The sequence below is a fragment of the Hoplias malabaricus genome, chromosome 14 (assembly GCF_029633855.1).
Source record: "Hoplias malabaricus isolate fHopMal1 chromosome 14, fHopMal1.hap1, whole genome shotgun sequence".
Classification (NCBI taxonomy): domain Eukaryota; kingdom Metazoa; phylum Chordata; class Actinopteri; order Characiformes; family Erythrinidae; genus Hoplias; species Hoplias malabaricus.
This window is the reverse complement of record NC_089813.1, coordinates 3,413,621-3,428,200: the sequence shown is the minus strand read 5'-3', so window position 1 is coordinate 3,428,200 and position 14,580 is coordinate 3,413,621. Positions and strand designations below refer to the sequence as shown.

Below are 14,580 nucleotides of genomic sequence, written 5' to 3'. Positions count from 1 at the left end.
GTATATCTGATTTACACCGTTATCTTTGTTCCAAATGTATCAATCAGCCATGACACGTCTGCTGTCTGTGTTTAGCATATGGCTAACGTAGCTACAGAGTCATAAATACTCCATCAGATTCTGTATTTCTTCCCAAACTGTGACAATTTTAATGAGTAGTGTGTGTGTGGTTTATATATATCACCTTTAGTTGGATAACATTGTTGGAGCCTTTCCTTAATGGGGACAAAATGTGCATCATAATATTTTAACGTGAGGACGTGTTAAGGTAAGAGGACATTGATGGTTACGGTTTACATAAGGGTTAATCCAGTAGTAGTTAAGGTCAGAGTAAATGAATGGAAGTTTATGTAAAGTCCCTTTAAAAGCCTGGATACAAGACAGTGTGTGTGTGTGTGTGTGATTTAGATGGATATCACTGAAAGGCAGTAATCAAGCCTTAGGGCAGAGGATGCATGAGTCAAACTGCAGAGCCAATCCATCTGTCTCCACTCAGATGCAATGAGCACAGGAAATGATGCAACAGCTGGAAAGAGCAGACCCTCTTATTAAAGCAATGTATGAACAGATGAGTGAATGAATGAAGGAGTATGGATGAATTGTGAGAGAATTATCAGATTCAGATTTTAATCTCTATCTCCACACAACTATCTGTGGAATAATTATTGTTTATTAGCAGCTAACTAACCTCATTTTTCAATATCATTCAATAAAACAACGACACAAAGTACACAAAAAATAAACATGTTCTCTGCTAAGTTAGTTTTCAATCATATTTTTAATTATTATGTTTTATTCCTGTGTTTCTATTCCTGTGAATGTTTTATTTAAAATACTCTTTTGGACTTTTCACTTGGTATGCTAACGTACAGCCAGCTAGGCTAATAAAAGTGCGCTAGTTAGCATGCTAAGCAGTCTAGCATGATTTTTGTGCCTGAGGGTAACAAACTTCATGAAGGTACATAAACCTAATCCTAACTAACTACAATGTCTGAAACAAGGTTTAGAATGAGAACTGTTGTGTTGTTGATGCTAGCAGTGTAGTCTTGCTTGCTAGCTAACAATGTAGCAAAGTAATTACTTAAAATCAGCTGTGTTATACAAAATAAAATTATATTTCTGAAAGGTTAAGTCATTTTGGATGATAATTTTGCTTGTAGGAGAATAATAACTGCTGAATTCTTTAATTTACAGGCACCTGATGTGAAGAGATAAGCAAGGCAATCCCTGAAATGGGTTTCTTTGTTATCACCACCAACGCAATATCTGGATAAATCCAATTGTCCTATTGCTGAAATCTACATTTATATTGATATTATATCCTTCACATCTCCAGAAGGCCACAAAATTAACTTCCCTTGAGCTATTTCAGTATGAAACACTCTTAAGGTGGCGCCAAGAAATCTCAAAGTGAAAAGCTAAGGGCAAGGCAAAAACATGTTAAAACTTGTACTGCATTTAATCACAGTGTAACGCCTATAGCTGGTAGCTCAGTGTGGTTGTGTGAGTCGAGTAGCACAGAAACATAACCCCATTAAGTGCAGGGATCAATCAGACTACAACCAGGCCTCAGATTTAAGGTGGATAGATGTAGTCATGTCTCCCTCAAGTGGCTACACATAAAAATACACGTGGACAGAATGTATATCATCATCCTCCACCAGTCTGTTCCTGAGGACCATGCAGTAATGAGTGGGAAATTGTGGGGACAGATGGAAAATAAAAATTTAATTTGGCTTTAAAGTAACACAAGGTAATAACCTGGGCTCCCCCTACAGGTGCAAAATGTGATTAATTCTCACAGCACTGTCCTGAAATCAAGTGGGGGGTGATTTCCCACAATCCTCCTTGATTTCGAAGGTGTAACTTTAAGTTAAAAATACTAGTGCTGCTTTGTTTTTGTTTTGCTCCTGGGGCTCCCCCTAGTGTAATTCATATTTACAGCACTGTATCCAAATCATTGGAGTGGGGTTTCCTACCCTCCCCCTAAAGTTACACAGTACAGCTTCTTCAATGCTGAGCCCAGAGTAAAAACGAGGTTCTTGAAGCTGCAATTTTAAATAAAAAAAATATTACAGTGTTCCTTTCTACATTCACTCACTGGCAATTTTATTAGACACATGACTTCTCACTGGTCACTGGCCAATTGATTACACACCCACCTTCGATACACACCTGCTGGACACTGTATCACGAATGTCCCACTGAATGTCCACTCAACAGCCACTGTTTTAGAGACACGTACCTTGCATTGACAGGTAAAGAGTGGTCCACGACCTGAAAACATCCAGCTGAGAGCTGCGAGGGACTGAGGGGCGGGTTTCTAATAAATTGGCCAATGAGGAACCTAATTCTTAAAGAGGTGTTGATTCTGATTGGCTGCTGGTTGTCACATGATCCATGCTGAGCAGCAGGCCGAGTAATGAGTAGTGCATTGTTTATTCATCGTATCAACATAAGACTGCAGTATCTTCTGACAAATAATCACTGAATAAATAATAAGAACACATTTACATCGGTGTCTGCTCGGTTTGGAACTTAAAACGTTTGAATGAATAATAATCTCTTTGTAAACTGTATATATTTGTAAGTGCTAACCCCCTGCGTATCTTTACAACTAAACCCGCTGCTGTGGGTCGCTCGTCTTCAGTGCAGGAAAGAGTCAAGTCCTAAACCGTACGTTACACTACAGAGTCTGTTTATTCTACACGTCATCTCTGGTCAAATCTACTGGCCCCTGAAAGGAAGAAAATGTACAACTTATTTGTGTCATTCCCAGTGCAAGCAAACCATGTACATCACACATTTATTTTTGGAACAGCATGCATCGGTGTTGTCTTTTTTATTGTGATCTTTTTCGCTGACCACTGCTTCATCCTTGTGCTTTGTCTTTGAGTCTGTCTCTTTGCACCTGAATGTCCCTCGTGTCCTGGGGCCGGTGGGAAGGCTTCAGAATGAAAAGGAAGGTTCTCAGTCGAGGCCTGTCCAGGCTGTGTTTGATCCTCTTGGGTTTTTGGACCATGTACTTTTCTCTGTGCAGTAAAAACAACCCCCACACCCCCACCCCCACCCCCACCCGACCCTCCCTGACCCTGACTACGCCCTGTGTGCTACTCTACACGGCTCTATTGGAGTGCAGCAGGCTGGAGTGTGGTGCTCTACGACTGAAAGGGTGCTGGAGGCTGGAGACTGAAGGGTGTGGAGATATTTGGTTGAAGGAGGAGGAGGAGGAGGAGTGGTCTCTCAGCGGTGGGTCGATGCAGCCGCTCTATATCACATTCTCAAAGAGTTGCATGGAGCTCATGATGTTCTCGTCCTGAAGCGACAGAAGAGGAATCAGAAGTCTGTGAATACGTCACCTCTGTGGGTGTACTGTTTTAGAGCTATTATCTTATCTTCTTCTCACCTTCTGACACGTCTCAATAAACTCCTCAATGGTCACCACGCCGTCTCGATTTCTGTCCATTTTCTGCAGGAAACAAGAACAGAGCGAAATCAGAACACGGCCGTCTTATAGTCTGTCTGACTGGGCGTCTGTCTGTCTGTCCTCTTGTCCGAGTCTCTGTCTGTCTGTGGTTATAATCACCTGGAAGAACTTTTCCACATGCTCAGATGGGGCTTCATCTCTGACGCTGGGGTAGGTGTAGCGTCCCATCATGTCATAGATCGACTTCATGATCAACAGCATCTCCTACAGACACGTTTACACCAACACATGAGTGAGCACATGACATGAATGAGTTTTGAATGTTTCTGAATGGTGTTGTGAAAGTGGCATTCCTCAGAAAGATGGCGCTGTAGCCCCAACAGTCAGTTTTCTGGTCAGCGCTGATGACTGGACTTTTAACAGAATTCATTCATTCATTCATTGTCTGTAACCCTTATCCAGTTCAGGGTCACGGTGGGTCCAGAGCCTACATGGAATCATTGGGCGCAAGACGGGAATACACCCTGGAGAGGGCGCCAGTCCTGCACAGGGCAACACACACTCACACCTACGGACACTTTTGAGTCGCCAATCCACCTACCAACGTGTGTTTTTGAACTGGAGCACCCGGAGGAAACCCACGCAGACACAGGGAGAACACACCACACTCCTCACAGACAGTCACCCGGAGGAAACCAACGCAGACACAGGGAGAACACACCACACTCCTCACAGACAGTCACCCGGAGGAAACCCACGCAGACACAGGGAGAACACACCACACTCCTCACAGACAGTCACCCGGAGGAAACCCAAGCAGACACAGGGAGAACACACCACACTCCTCACAGAGTCACCCAGAGGAAACCCACGCAGACACAGGGAGAACACACCACACTCCTCACAGACAGTCACCCGGAGGAAACCCACGCAGACACAGAGAGAACACACCACACTCCTCACAGACAGTCACCCGGAGGAAACCCACGCAGACACAGGGAGAACACACCACACTCCTCACAGACAGTCACCCGGAGGAAACCCACGCAGACACAGGGAGAACACACCTCACTCCTCACAGAGAGTCACCCGGAGGAAACCCACGCAGACACAGGGAGAACACACCACTCTCCTCACAGACAGTCACCCGGAGGAAAACCACGCAGACACTGGGAGAACACACCACACTCCTCACAGACAGTCACCCGGAGGAAACCAACGCAGACACAGGGAGAACACACCACACTCCTCACAGACAGTTACCCGGAGGAAACCCACACAGACACAGGGAGAACACACCACACTCCTCACAGACAGTCACCCGGAGGAAACCCACGCAGACACAGGGAGAACACACCACTCTCCTCACAGACAGTCACCCGGAGGAAAACCACGCAGACACTGGGAGAACACACCACACTCCTCACAGACAGTCACCCGGAGGAAACCCACACAGACACAGGGAGAACACACCACACTCCTCACAGACAGTCACCCGGAGGAAACCAACGCAGACACAGGGAGAACACACCACACTCCTCACAGACAGTCACCCGGAGGAAACCAACGCAGACACAGGGAGAACACACCACACTCCTCACAGACAGTTACCCGGAGGAAACCCACGCAGACACAGGGAGAACACACCACACTCCTCACAGACAGTCACCCGGAGGAAACCCACGCAGACACAGAGAGAACACACCACACTCCTCACAGACAGTCACCCGGAGGAAACCCACGCAGACACAGGGAGAACACACCACACTCCTCACAGACAGTCACCCAGAGGAAACCCACGCAGACACAGGGAGAACACACCACTCTCCTCACAGACAGTCACCCGGAGGAAAACCACGCAGACACAGGGAGAACACACCACACTCCTCACAGACAGTCACCCGGAGGAAACCCACGCAGACAGGGAGAACACACCACACTCCTCACAGACAGTCACCCGGAGGAAACCAACGCAGACACAGGGAGAACACACCACACTCCTCACAGACAGTTACCCGGAGGAAACCCACGCAGACACAGGGAGAACACACCACACTCCTCACAGACAGTCACCCGGAGGAAACCCACGCAGACACAGAGAGAACACACCACACTCCTCACAGACAGTTACCCGGAGGAAACCCACGCAGACACAGGGAGAACACACCACACTCCTCACAGACAGTCACCCGGAGGAAACCCACGCAGACACAGGGAGAACACACCACTCTCTTCACAGACAGTCACCCGGAGGAAACCCACACAGACACAGAGAGAACACACCACACTCCTCACAGACAGTTACCCGGAGGAAACCCACGCAGACACAGGGAGAACACACCACACTCCTCAAAGACAGTCACCCAGAGGAAAACCACGCAGACACAGGGAGAACACACCACACTCCTCACAGACAGTCACCCTGAGGAAACCCACGCAGACACAGGGAGAACACACCACACTCCTCACAGACAGTCACCCTGAGGAAACCCACGCAGACACAGGGAGAACACACCACTCTCCTCACAGACAGTCACCCGGAGGAAACCCACGCAGACACAGGGAGAACACACCACACTCCTCACAGACAGTCACCCGGAGGAAAACCACGCAGACACAGGGAGAACACACCACACTCCTCACAGACAGTCACCCTGAGGAAACCCACGCAGACACAGGGAGAACACACCACACTCCTCACAGACAGTTACCCGGAGGAAACCCACGCAGACACAGGGAGAACACACCACACTCCTCACAGACAGTCACCCGGAGGAAACCCACGCAGACACAGGGAGAACACACCACTCTCCTCACAGACAGTCACCCGGAGGAAAACCACGCAGACACTGGGAGAACACACCTCACTCCTCACAGACAGTCACCCGGAGGAAACCCACGCAGACACAGGGAGAACACACCACTCTCCTCACAGACAGTAACCCGGAGGAAAACCACGCAGACACTGGGAGAACACACCACACTCCTCACAGACAGTCACCCTGAGGAAACCCACACAGACACAGGGAGAACACACCACACTCCTCACAGACAGTCACCCGGAGGAAACCAACGCAGACACAGGGAGAACACACCACACTCCTCACAGACAGTTACCCGGAGGAAACCCACGCAGACACAGGGAGAACACACCACACTCCTCACAGACAGTCACCCGGAGGAAACCCACGCAGACACAGGGAGAACACACCACTCTCCTCACAGACAGTCACCCGGAGGAAAACCACGCAGACACTGGGAGAACACACCACACTCCTCACAGACAGTCACCCGGAGGAAACCCACACAGACACAGGGAGAACACACCACACTCCTCACAGACAGTCACCCGGAGGAAACCAACGCAGACACAGGGAGAACACACCACACTCCTCACAGACAGTCACCCGGAGGAAACCCACGCAGACACAGAGAGAACACACCACACTCCTCACAGACAGTTACCCGGAGGAAACCCACGCAGACACAGGGAGAACACACCACACTCCTCACAGACAGTCACCCGGAGGAAACCCACGCAGACACAGGGAGAACACACCACTCTCTTCACAGACAGTCACCCGGAGGAAACCCACACAGACACAGAGAGAACACACCACACTCCTCACAGACAGTTACCCGGAGGAAACCCACGCAGACACAGGGAGAACACACCACACTCCTCAAAGACAGTCACCCAGAGGAAAACCACGCAGACACAGGGAGAACACACCACACTCCTCACAGACAGTCACCCTGAGGAAACCCACGCAGACACAGGGAGAACACACCACACTCCTCACAGACAGTCACCCTGAGGAAACCCACGCAGACACAGGGAGAACACACCACTCTCCTCACAGACAGTCACCCGGAGGAAACCCACGCAGACACAGGGAGAACACACCACACTCCTCACAGACAGTCACCCGGAGGAAAACCACGCAGACACAGGGAGAACACACCACACTCCTCACAGACAGTCACCCTGAGGAAACCCACGCAGACACAGGGAGAACACACCACACTCCTCACAGACAGTTACCCGGAGGAAACCCACGCAGACACAGGGAGAACACACCACACTCCTCACAGACAGTCACCCGGAGGAAACCCACGCAGACACAGGGAGAACACACCACTCTCCTCACAGACAGTCACCCGGAGGAAAACCACGCAGACACTGGGAGAACACACCTCACTCCTCACAGACAGTCACCCGGAGGAAACCCACGCAGACACAGGGAGAACACACCACTCTCCTCACAGACAGTAACCCGGAGGAAAACCACGCAGACACTGGGAGAACACACCACACTCCTCACAGACAGTCACCCTGAGGAAACCCACACAGACACAGGGAGAACACACCACACTCCTCACAGACAGTCACCCGGAGGAAACCAACGCAGACACAGGGAGAACACACCACACTCCTCACAGACAGTTACCCGGAGGAAACCCACGCAGACACAGGGAGAACACACCACACTCCTCACAGACAGTCACCCGGAGGAAACCCACGCAGACACAGGGAGAACACACCACTCTCCTCACAGACAGTCACCCGGAGGAAAACCACGCAGACACTGGGAGAACACACCACACTCCTCACAGACAGTCACCCGGAGGAAACCCACACAGACACAGGGAGAACACACCACACTCCTCACAGACAGTCACCCGGAGGAAACCAACGCAGACACAGGGAGAACACACCACACTCCTCACAGACAGTTACCCGGAGGAAACCCACGCAGACACAGGGAGAACACACCACACTCCTCACAGACAGTCACCCGGAGGAAACCCACGCAGACACAGAGAGAACACACCACACTCCTCACAGACAGTCACCCGGAGGAAACCCACGCAGACACAGGGAGAACACACCACTCTCCTCACAGACAGTCACCCGGAGGAAAACCACGCAGACACAGGGAGAACACACCACACTCCTCACAGACAGTCACCCGGAGGAAACCCACGCAGACACAGGGAGAACACACCACACTCCTCACAGACAGTCACCCGGAGGAAACCCACGCAGACACAGGGAGAACACACCACACTCCTCACAGACAGTCACCCGGAGGAAACCAACGCAGACACAGGGAGAACACACCACACTCCTCACAGACAGTTACCCGGAGGAAACCCACGCAGACACAGGGAGAACACACCACACTCCTCACAGACAGTCACCCGGAGGAAACCCACGCAGACACAGAGAGAACACACCACACTCCTCACAGACAGTTACCCGGAGGAAACCCACGCAGACACAGGGAGAACACAATACACTCCTCACAGACAGTCACCCGGAGGAAACCCACGCAGACACAGGGAGAACACACCACTCTCTTCACATACAGTCACCCGGAGGAAACCCACACAGACACAGAGAGAACACACCACACTCCTCACAGACAGTTACCCGGAGGAAACCCACGCAGACACAGGGAGAACACACCACACTCCTCAAAGACAGTCACCCAGAGGAAAACCACGCAGACACAGGGAGAACACACCACACTCCTCACAGACAGTCACCCTGAGGAAACCCACGCAGACACAGGGAGAACACACCACACTCCTCACAGACAGTCACCCTGAGGAAACCCACGCAGACACAGGGAGAACACACCACTCTCCTCACAGACAGTCACCCGGAGGAAACCTACGCAGACACAGGGAGAACACACCACACTCCTCACAGACAGTCACCCGGAGGAAACCTACGCAGACACAGGGAGAACACACCACACTCCTCACAGACAGTCACCCTGAGGAAACCCACGCAGACACAGGGAGAACACACCACACTCCTCACAGACAGTCACCCGGAGGAAAACCACACAGACACAGGGAGAACACACCACACTCCTCACAGACAGTCACCCGGAGGAAACCCACGCAGACACAGGGAGAACACACCACACTCCTCACAGATAGTCACCCGGAGGAAAACCACGCAGACACAGGGAGAACACACCACACTCCTCACAGACAGTCACCCGGAGTGGGACTAGAACCCACAGCCTCCAGGTCCCTGCAACACCTCCCTGCTGCGCCACCGTGCCACCCTTTTTCACAGAATTACCAAGAAATATTTATTTACATTAAAACCTTTATCTCTTGTGTGATACGTGGAACCTATTAAGCAGATCACTGCAGATAGTCTCAAAAATAAGATCTAAATATATATAAACAACATGTTTCTGTGATTCAGAGTATTAACTCTTCATATAATAACTCATAATTTTCACACAGGAATTAATTAAAATTAAGATTTTAATTTAATTTAATTTCATGGAGGTCCATTAAGTGGTGTTAAGCTAACAAGTGTCAGTGATACAAAGCACAACAGCACCCCCTTGTGGAGCAGTCCCTCAATGTGAGTGAGAAATAATAGTGGCCCATGCAGTGCTGTTCCTACCCATGAGTGAGTTATAATTCAGTTTCCTGAGGCTCGTCACATTTTAATATATCTAAAACGTTAGGAATCATACCACAGTAATTCATAAAAATACCTCTTTGGTGATGTACCCATCTTTGTTGATGTCATAAAGGTTGAAGGCCCAGTTCAGTTTTTCAGTGACGGAGCCTCTCAGGAGCACAGAAAGACCAATCACAAAGTCCTATCACGAAGACAAACAGCTATCACTCCGAGCACAACGTCCCACCACAGATTAAAAGAAAAACAAAAACATCTGTTAAATGTTTCGTACTCATGCTGTGGTGCGACTTCTCACCTCAAAGCGAATGGACCCGTTTCTGTCCAGATCAAACGCATTGAACAGGAAGTGTGCGTAAGTCGTGGCATCTGAAAACAAGGAGAGATCGTGTGGGAAAAAAACATTCTTCAAATGTTTCCCAGAAATTAATTATCCACTTCCAACATTTGATGACAGCAACGAAGGGTCAAAAATAGGAATGAAACGAGGTCTTCTTTACCTCCTTGGGGAAAAAACTGTGAGTAGATTGTCTTGAAGGTTTCCTCATCGACCAGGCCACTTGGGCATTCCTGAAATGGAAAGAAAATGGAGGACTCATTATAAATATCTAATTAAATCGACTGCAGCACTGCTCTATGTCCTACATCTCCACTTACACTGATTCCTGATCTCAAACAAAATCTGCCTCAACGAACAACCCACAAGCTGTAGAAACCCTCCCCGTAAAACTACCCCAACCCCCCCAAATCAAAAAGGCCTTTCTCTGAACAGTTCTCCACTAAAACAACTTTCATTTCAGCAAAACCTCAAACAACATCTGCCCAATGAAACCTAACCAAACCTTTATATGAAAAATGTCCTCAATCAAAAATAAACAACACATTTCTTCCCCAAAATACCCCTCGACACCTGCATCACCAGGTTTGTTTTAACAGCGTCATCCAGAACACGCCTCACGTTTACAGGTCGTTGGAGGTCACTGTGTGTTTCTCACGTTTTTGAAGCCCCTGTAGAGAGACTGCAGCTCCTTCTTGGTGAACTTAGTCTGGGCCTGAAGCTGTTCGAGACCCTCGGGCTGATGTCTGACGGTGGACAGCTCCAAGTCACTATCACTGCTGTCTATGGGAGGAAAAGAGCAACGGAAGACAGAAGAAGAGAAGGGGAGAGGTAGGTGGGTCGGGGGCAGGGAGGAAGGAGGAATGAGTTAATGGGATGCAGGTTAAATGAACAGGATGGAGCGAATAAGCAGGTGACAGCAAGGGAGGGTGGTAGGGGAAAGAGAGGAGAGGGAGTGAGAGTGAGAAAGAGTTAGCAAAACAGTGGAAGAGGGAGAGAGACAGAAGAAAGATAGAAAGAGAAAGAGAAAGAGAGAGAGGTGGAAGACTGAAAGAAACTAGCACTTTCGTGTTGTGTGTGGTTGGTTATGGATGGAATCGGCCAAAAATAAAGACCACATTCTCCATTATTGCTGTTTCACCAGCAGTAATGGCAACCAGTTTCACATCCAATATTGAAGCTGTAGTTTTGTAACTACTCAAATCTCCAGTGTTTTCATGCACCCCAATAGTAGCTAATCAAATGAGCCATGTTCTCTGTCTGATATCTGCAAATTTAGCTAAGATACAATGTGTTTTTAAACTGCGCTTCTCAAGCTGAAGCTGAAACAATGTGATTGGAGCTCTACACACTTGCAGGAGGACACTACACACTTCTCCTAAGTTTGTCTTGGCTTAGCATTGTGCTGAGTGATGGGGGATTTGTCCAAACCAGGAACCTGTACTGTGTACTTCTGTCATTGGTTGGTGGAACACGGCTAAGGTCAACTGTACTGGGAAGGGTGAGAGTTTAAAGGGTTAATGTCCTACTCCAACCAGTCACACATTGAAAGAACCGAGAAAATGGAACATAACACAGAGGGAGAAACAATAAAAACATTCGGATTGGTTTTCACAGGGCTTCTACTCACCGTCTTAACATGCAAACACACACACACACACACAAAAACGATAGTGAGAAGGAGGGATATACACAAGTGACAGATAGAAGAGACAGAGTAGAGGGGGAAAAAAAAGAAAAACAGTGAAGTCAAATAAAACATATCAGAATTAGTCAAGAACTTTCAGGTGAACATTTTTAAAATCAAAGATAAATGCACTGATCAACCACAACATTAAAGCCTTCACCTTCTGATTTGTACACATCTTCCATTTGTTGCTCTGCATACTCCTTTTTGCCCCCTTTCACCCCGTTCTTCAGTGCTCAGGACCCCCAAAGGGCAGGTATGATTTGGGTGGTGGATTATTCACTGACACTGTGGTTGTGTGTTAGTGCGTTTGTGTATGTAGCGCTGGTAAGAATGGATCAGACACGGCAGTGCTGCTGGAGTGCAGAGCAACAGAAGAGCCACATTCTGTCAAAATGTCAAAGTACAGCTCTTGATCAATAAAGCTGATCAAATTGACAATGAGTGTAGAAACAGTGAGGTCATTTTAATGTTTGTTGATCAGTATTATGATTAATAACATCATAGTACACTGATCACATTAATGTTACAAATATCATTATTTCACTGACCGCTAGAGGCTTTTATCAACCACAAATCAGTCATAAAGCTCGTTAAGGTTATCATTAAGAGTCATTTTAATATTTGAGTGTCTCAAAGAATAGATATGTGGTTAACCACAGCAAAAGAAAGGGGTAAAAGACTAGAAAAATACATTTGAAAACATGATATCTGTGGCTTTTTAAATGTTTAATGAGTAAAGGGGCTGAGTCATCTGATTAGCTCAATAGCATACACAGCGCTAACTAGCATAACACAGGATGCTAATTGCAGCATGTTGTGTTTACAAAACCCCCATTTGTCCTCAGTCGATTACACACCTATATGTTATTTGACATAAAAGTCCTTATATTATTCCTGAAGAAGTGAAGACCTACAGCCAATTTAAAGTCACATTGTTAGCAACACACCATTGGCAAATTAGCTAATATAGCTAAGACACAGTAGTGTTTCTTAGCAGCACATTACTATACTTACTGGCCACATATTTCCCCAGTACATCACACACATATATGTTATTTGACCACACAAAGGCCTTTATATTATTCCTGAAGCAGTAAATACTTAAAGCCTACATATATTCTCATTGTTAGCAACACGTCCTTGACAATTTGGCTAATGCAGCTAAGACAGTATAGTGTTTCTAAGCAGCACACTACACATTTGGGATATCATTCACAAATTACAGAAAAACTACTGTATATAGCAAGTCAAAAAGAAATGAATGTGGTCTGCTGAGTGGAAATAGTACTCTACAAAGTTATTGAATTCTCTCTCTCTCTCTCTCTCTCTCTCACACACACACACACACACACACACACCTGTCTCTGTGATATCTATGAGTCCTAGCAAATGCATGAGCTTGAGGAACATGAACACCAAGCAGACGATTCCCACTGTCTGCAAGCCCTCTGTCTCCCATCTCACGCTCATCTTCTCTTTTAAAACACTTCTTCAGCTTCTGCCTCTCTGTGGACTCCTAAACCTTAGCTCTTCTTCTCAGTGGGTTAGCAGAACCTCTCTCATCCTCACAGAGTCCAACACGTAAACAAATGATAAAATCCTCAAATTCAAAAATAAATCCCCCAAAACTTCAACGATGGAGTTGATCCACTAGGTTGAGTAATCCAGAGTAATCCTGGAGTCAAGGCATCCTCTCTCATCCTTTCTTCCTTTCCTTCAGCTCCTCTCCTCTCATTCCTGTCTGATCTAATTAACCTTTCACTCCATCATCACTTCACGGAAATCCTCTCCGGGAATCCAGGCCTTTTCCACACATTCCGTCAACGTACTGCTTTATCGCAGACTCTCAGGAGACCAGTATGTCCCAGTTAGACAAATCAAATCAAACAAACCTGAATGGTAATGGAAGCTTATGCTCCAAGATTGTTTTCCCTAACACATTCTGGACTTTTTCTCTTGGTTGATTAATTGAGAAAATGTAAGGGAAATTCCACAGTGCTTTTAAAACAGTCTCCACAGATCAGTGGTTGAGATGTATACGTGTGTTATAATGTGGAAAGATATCTTTACAGTGTTGTTGATAGGAACCAGGTGTTGAGATTTAAAAGGCATTAAGCAATTTGAAGGTTTGGTCCCATTCACCTCCACTCTGAAGAATTCTGACTCTGTAGAACGGGGCATATCACATCAAATCACTTTAAATGTCTTTGTTCACATCTTTAATTTTAAGTTAATAAAGGGGTGGAATTCCTCTTTAATTTTCCAGTATTGTACCGCCATCTGGTGGAACTCTTTGGAAATTACAGTCAGTTCAATTCCTGATTCATTCATTTTCATTCATTATCTGTAACCCTTATGCAGTTCAGGGTCGCGGTGGGTCCAGAGCCTACCTGGAATCATTGGGCGCAAGGCGGGAATACACCCTGGAGGGGGCGCCAGTCCTTCACAGTGCAACACACACACACACATTCACTCACACCTACGGACACTTTTGAGTCGCACACTCCTCACAGACAGTCACCCGGAGGAAACCCACGCAGACACAGGGAGAACACACCACACTCCTCACAGACAGTCATCCGGAGGAAACCCACGCAGACACAGGGAGAACACACCACACTCCTCACAGACAGTCACCCAGAGGAAACCCACGCAGACACAGGGAGAAC

At 47.4% G+C, this 14,580-nt stretch overlaps 1 protein-coding gene across 1 annotated transcript in view; it reads right to left on the bottom strand.

The window, feature by feature from the left end:
- Nucleotides 1–3,097: 3,097 nt before the first annotated feature.
- The window catches only part of kcnip3a (Kv channel interacting protein 3a, calsenilin), a 61,248-nt gene continuing 49,765 nt past the window's right edge, over nucleotides 3,098–14,580 (bottom strand). Inside the window, exons 3-9 of the mRNA XM_066644776.1 lie at nucleotides 10,880–11,004; nucleotides 10,385–10,454; nucleotides 10,183–10,253; nucleotides 9,961–10,068; nucleotides 3,587–3,691; nucleotides 3,407–3,469; nucleotides 3,098–3,316 (exon numbers count right to left, since the gene is read on the bottom strand). Of these exons, the coding sequence (XP_066500873.1) occupies nucleotides 3,269–3,316; nucleotides 3,407–3,469; nucleotides 3,587–3,691; nucleotides 9,961–10,068; nucleotides 10,183–10,253; nucleotides 10,385–10,454; nucleotides 10,880–11,004 (590 nt within the window). The 3' untranslated portion in view covers nucleotides 3,098–3,268. The remainder of the gene's footprint in view (nucleotides 3,317–3,406; nucleotides 3,470–3,586; nucleotides 3,692–9,960; nucleotides 10,069–10,182; nucleotides 10,254–10,384; nucleotides 10,455–10,879; nucleotides 11,005–14,580) is intronic.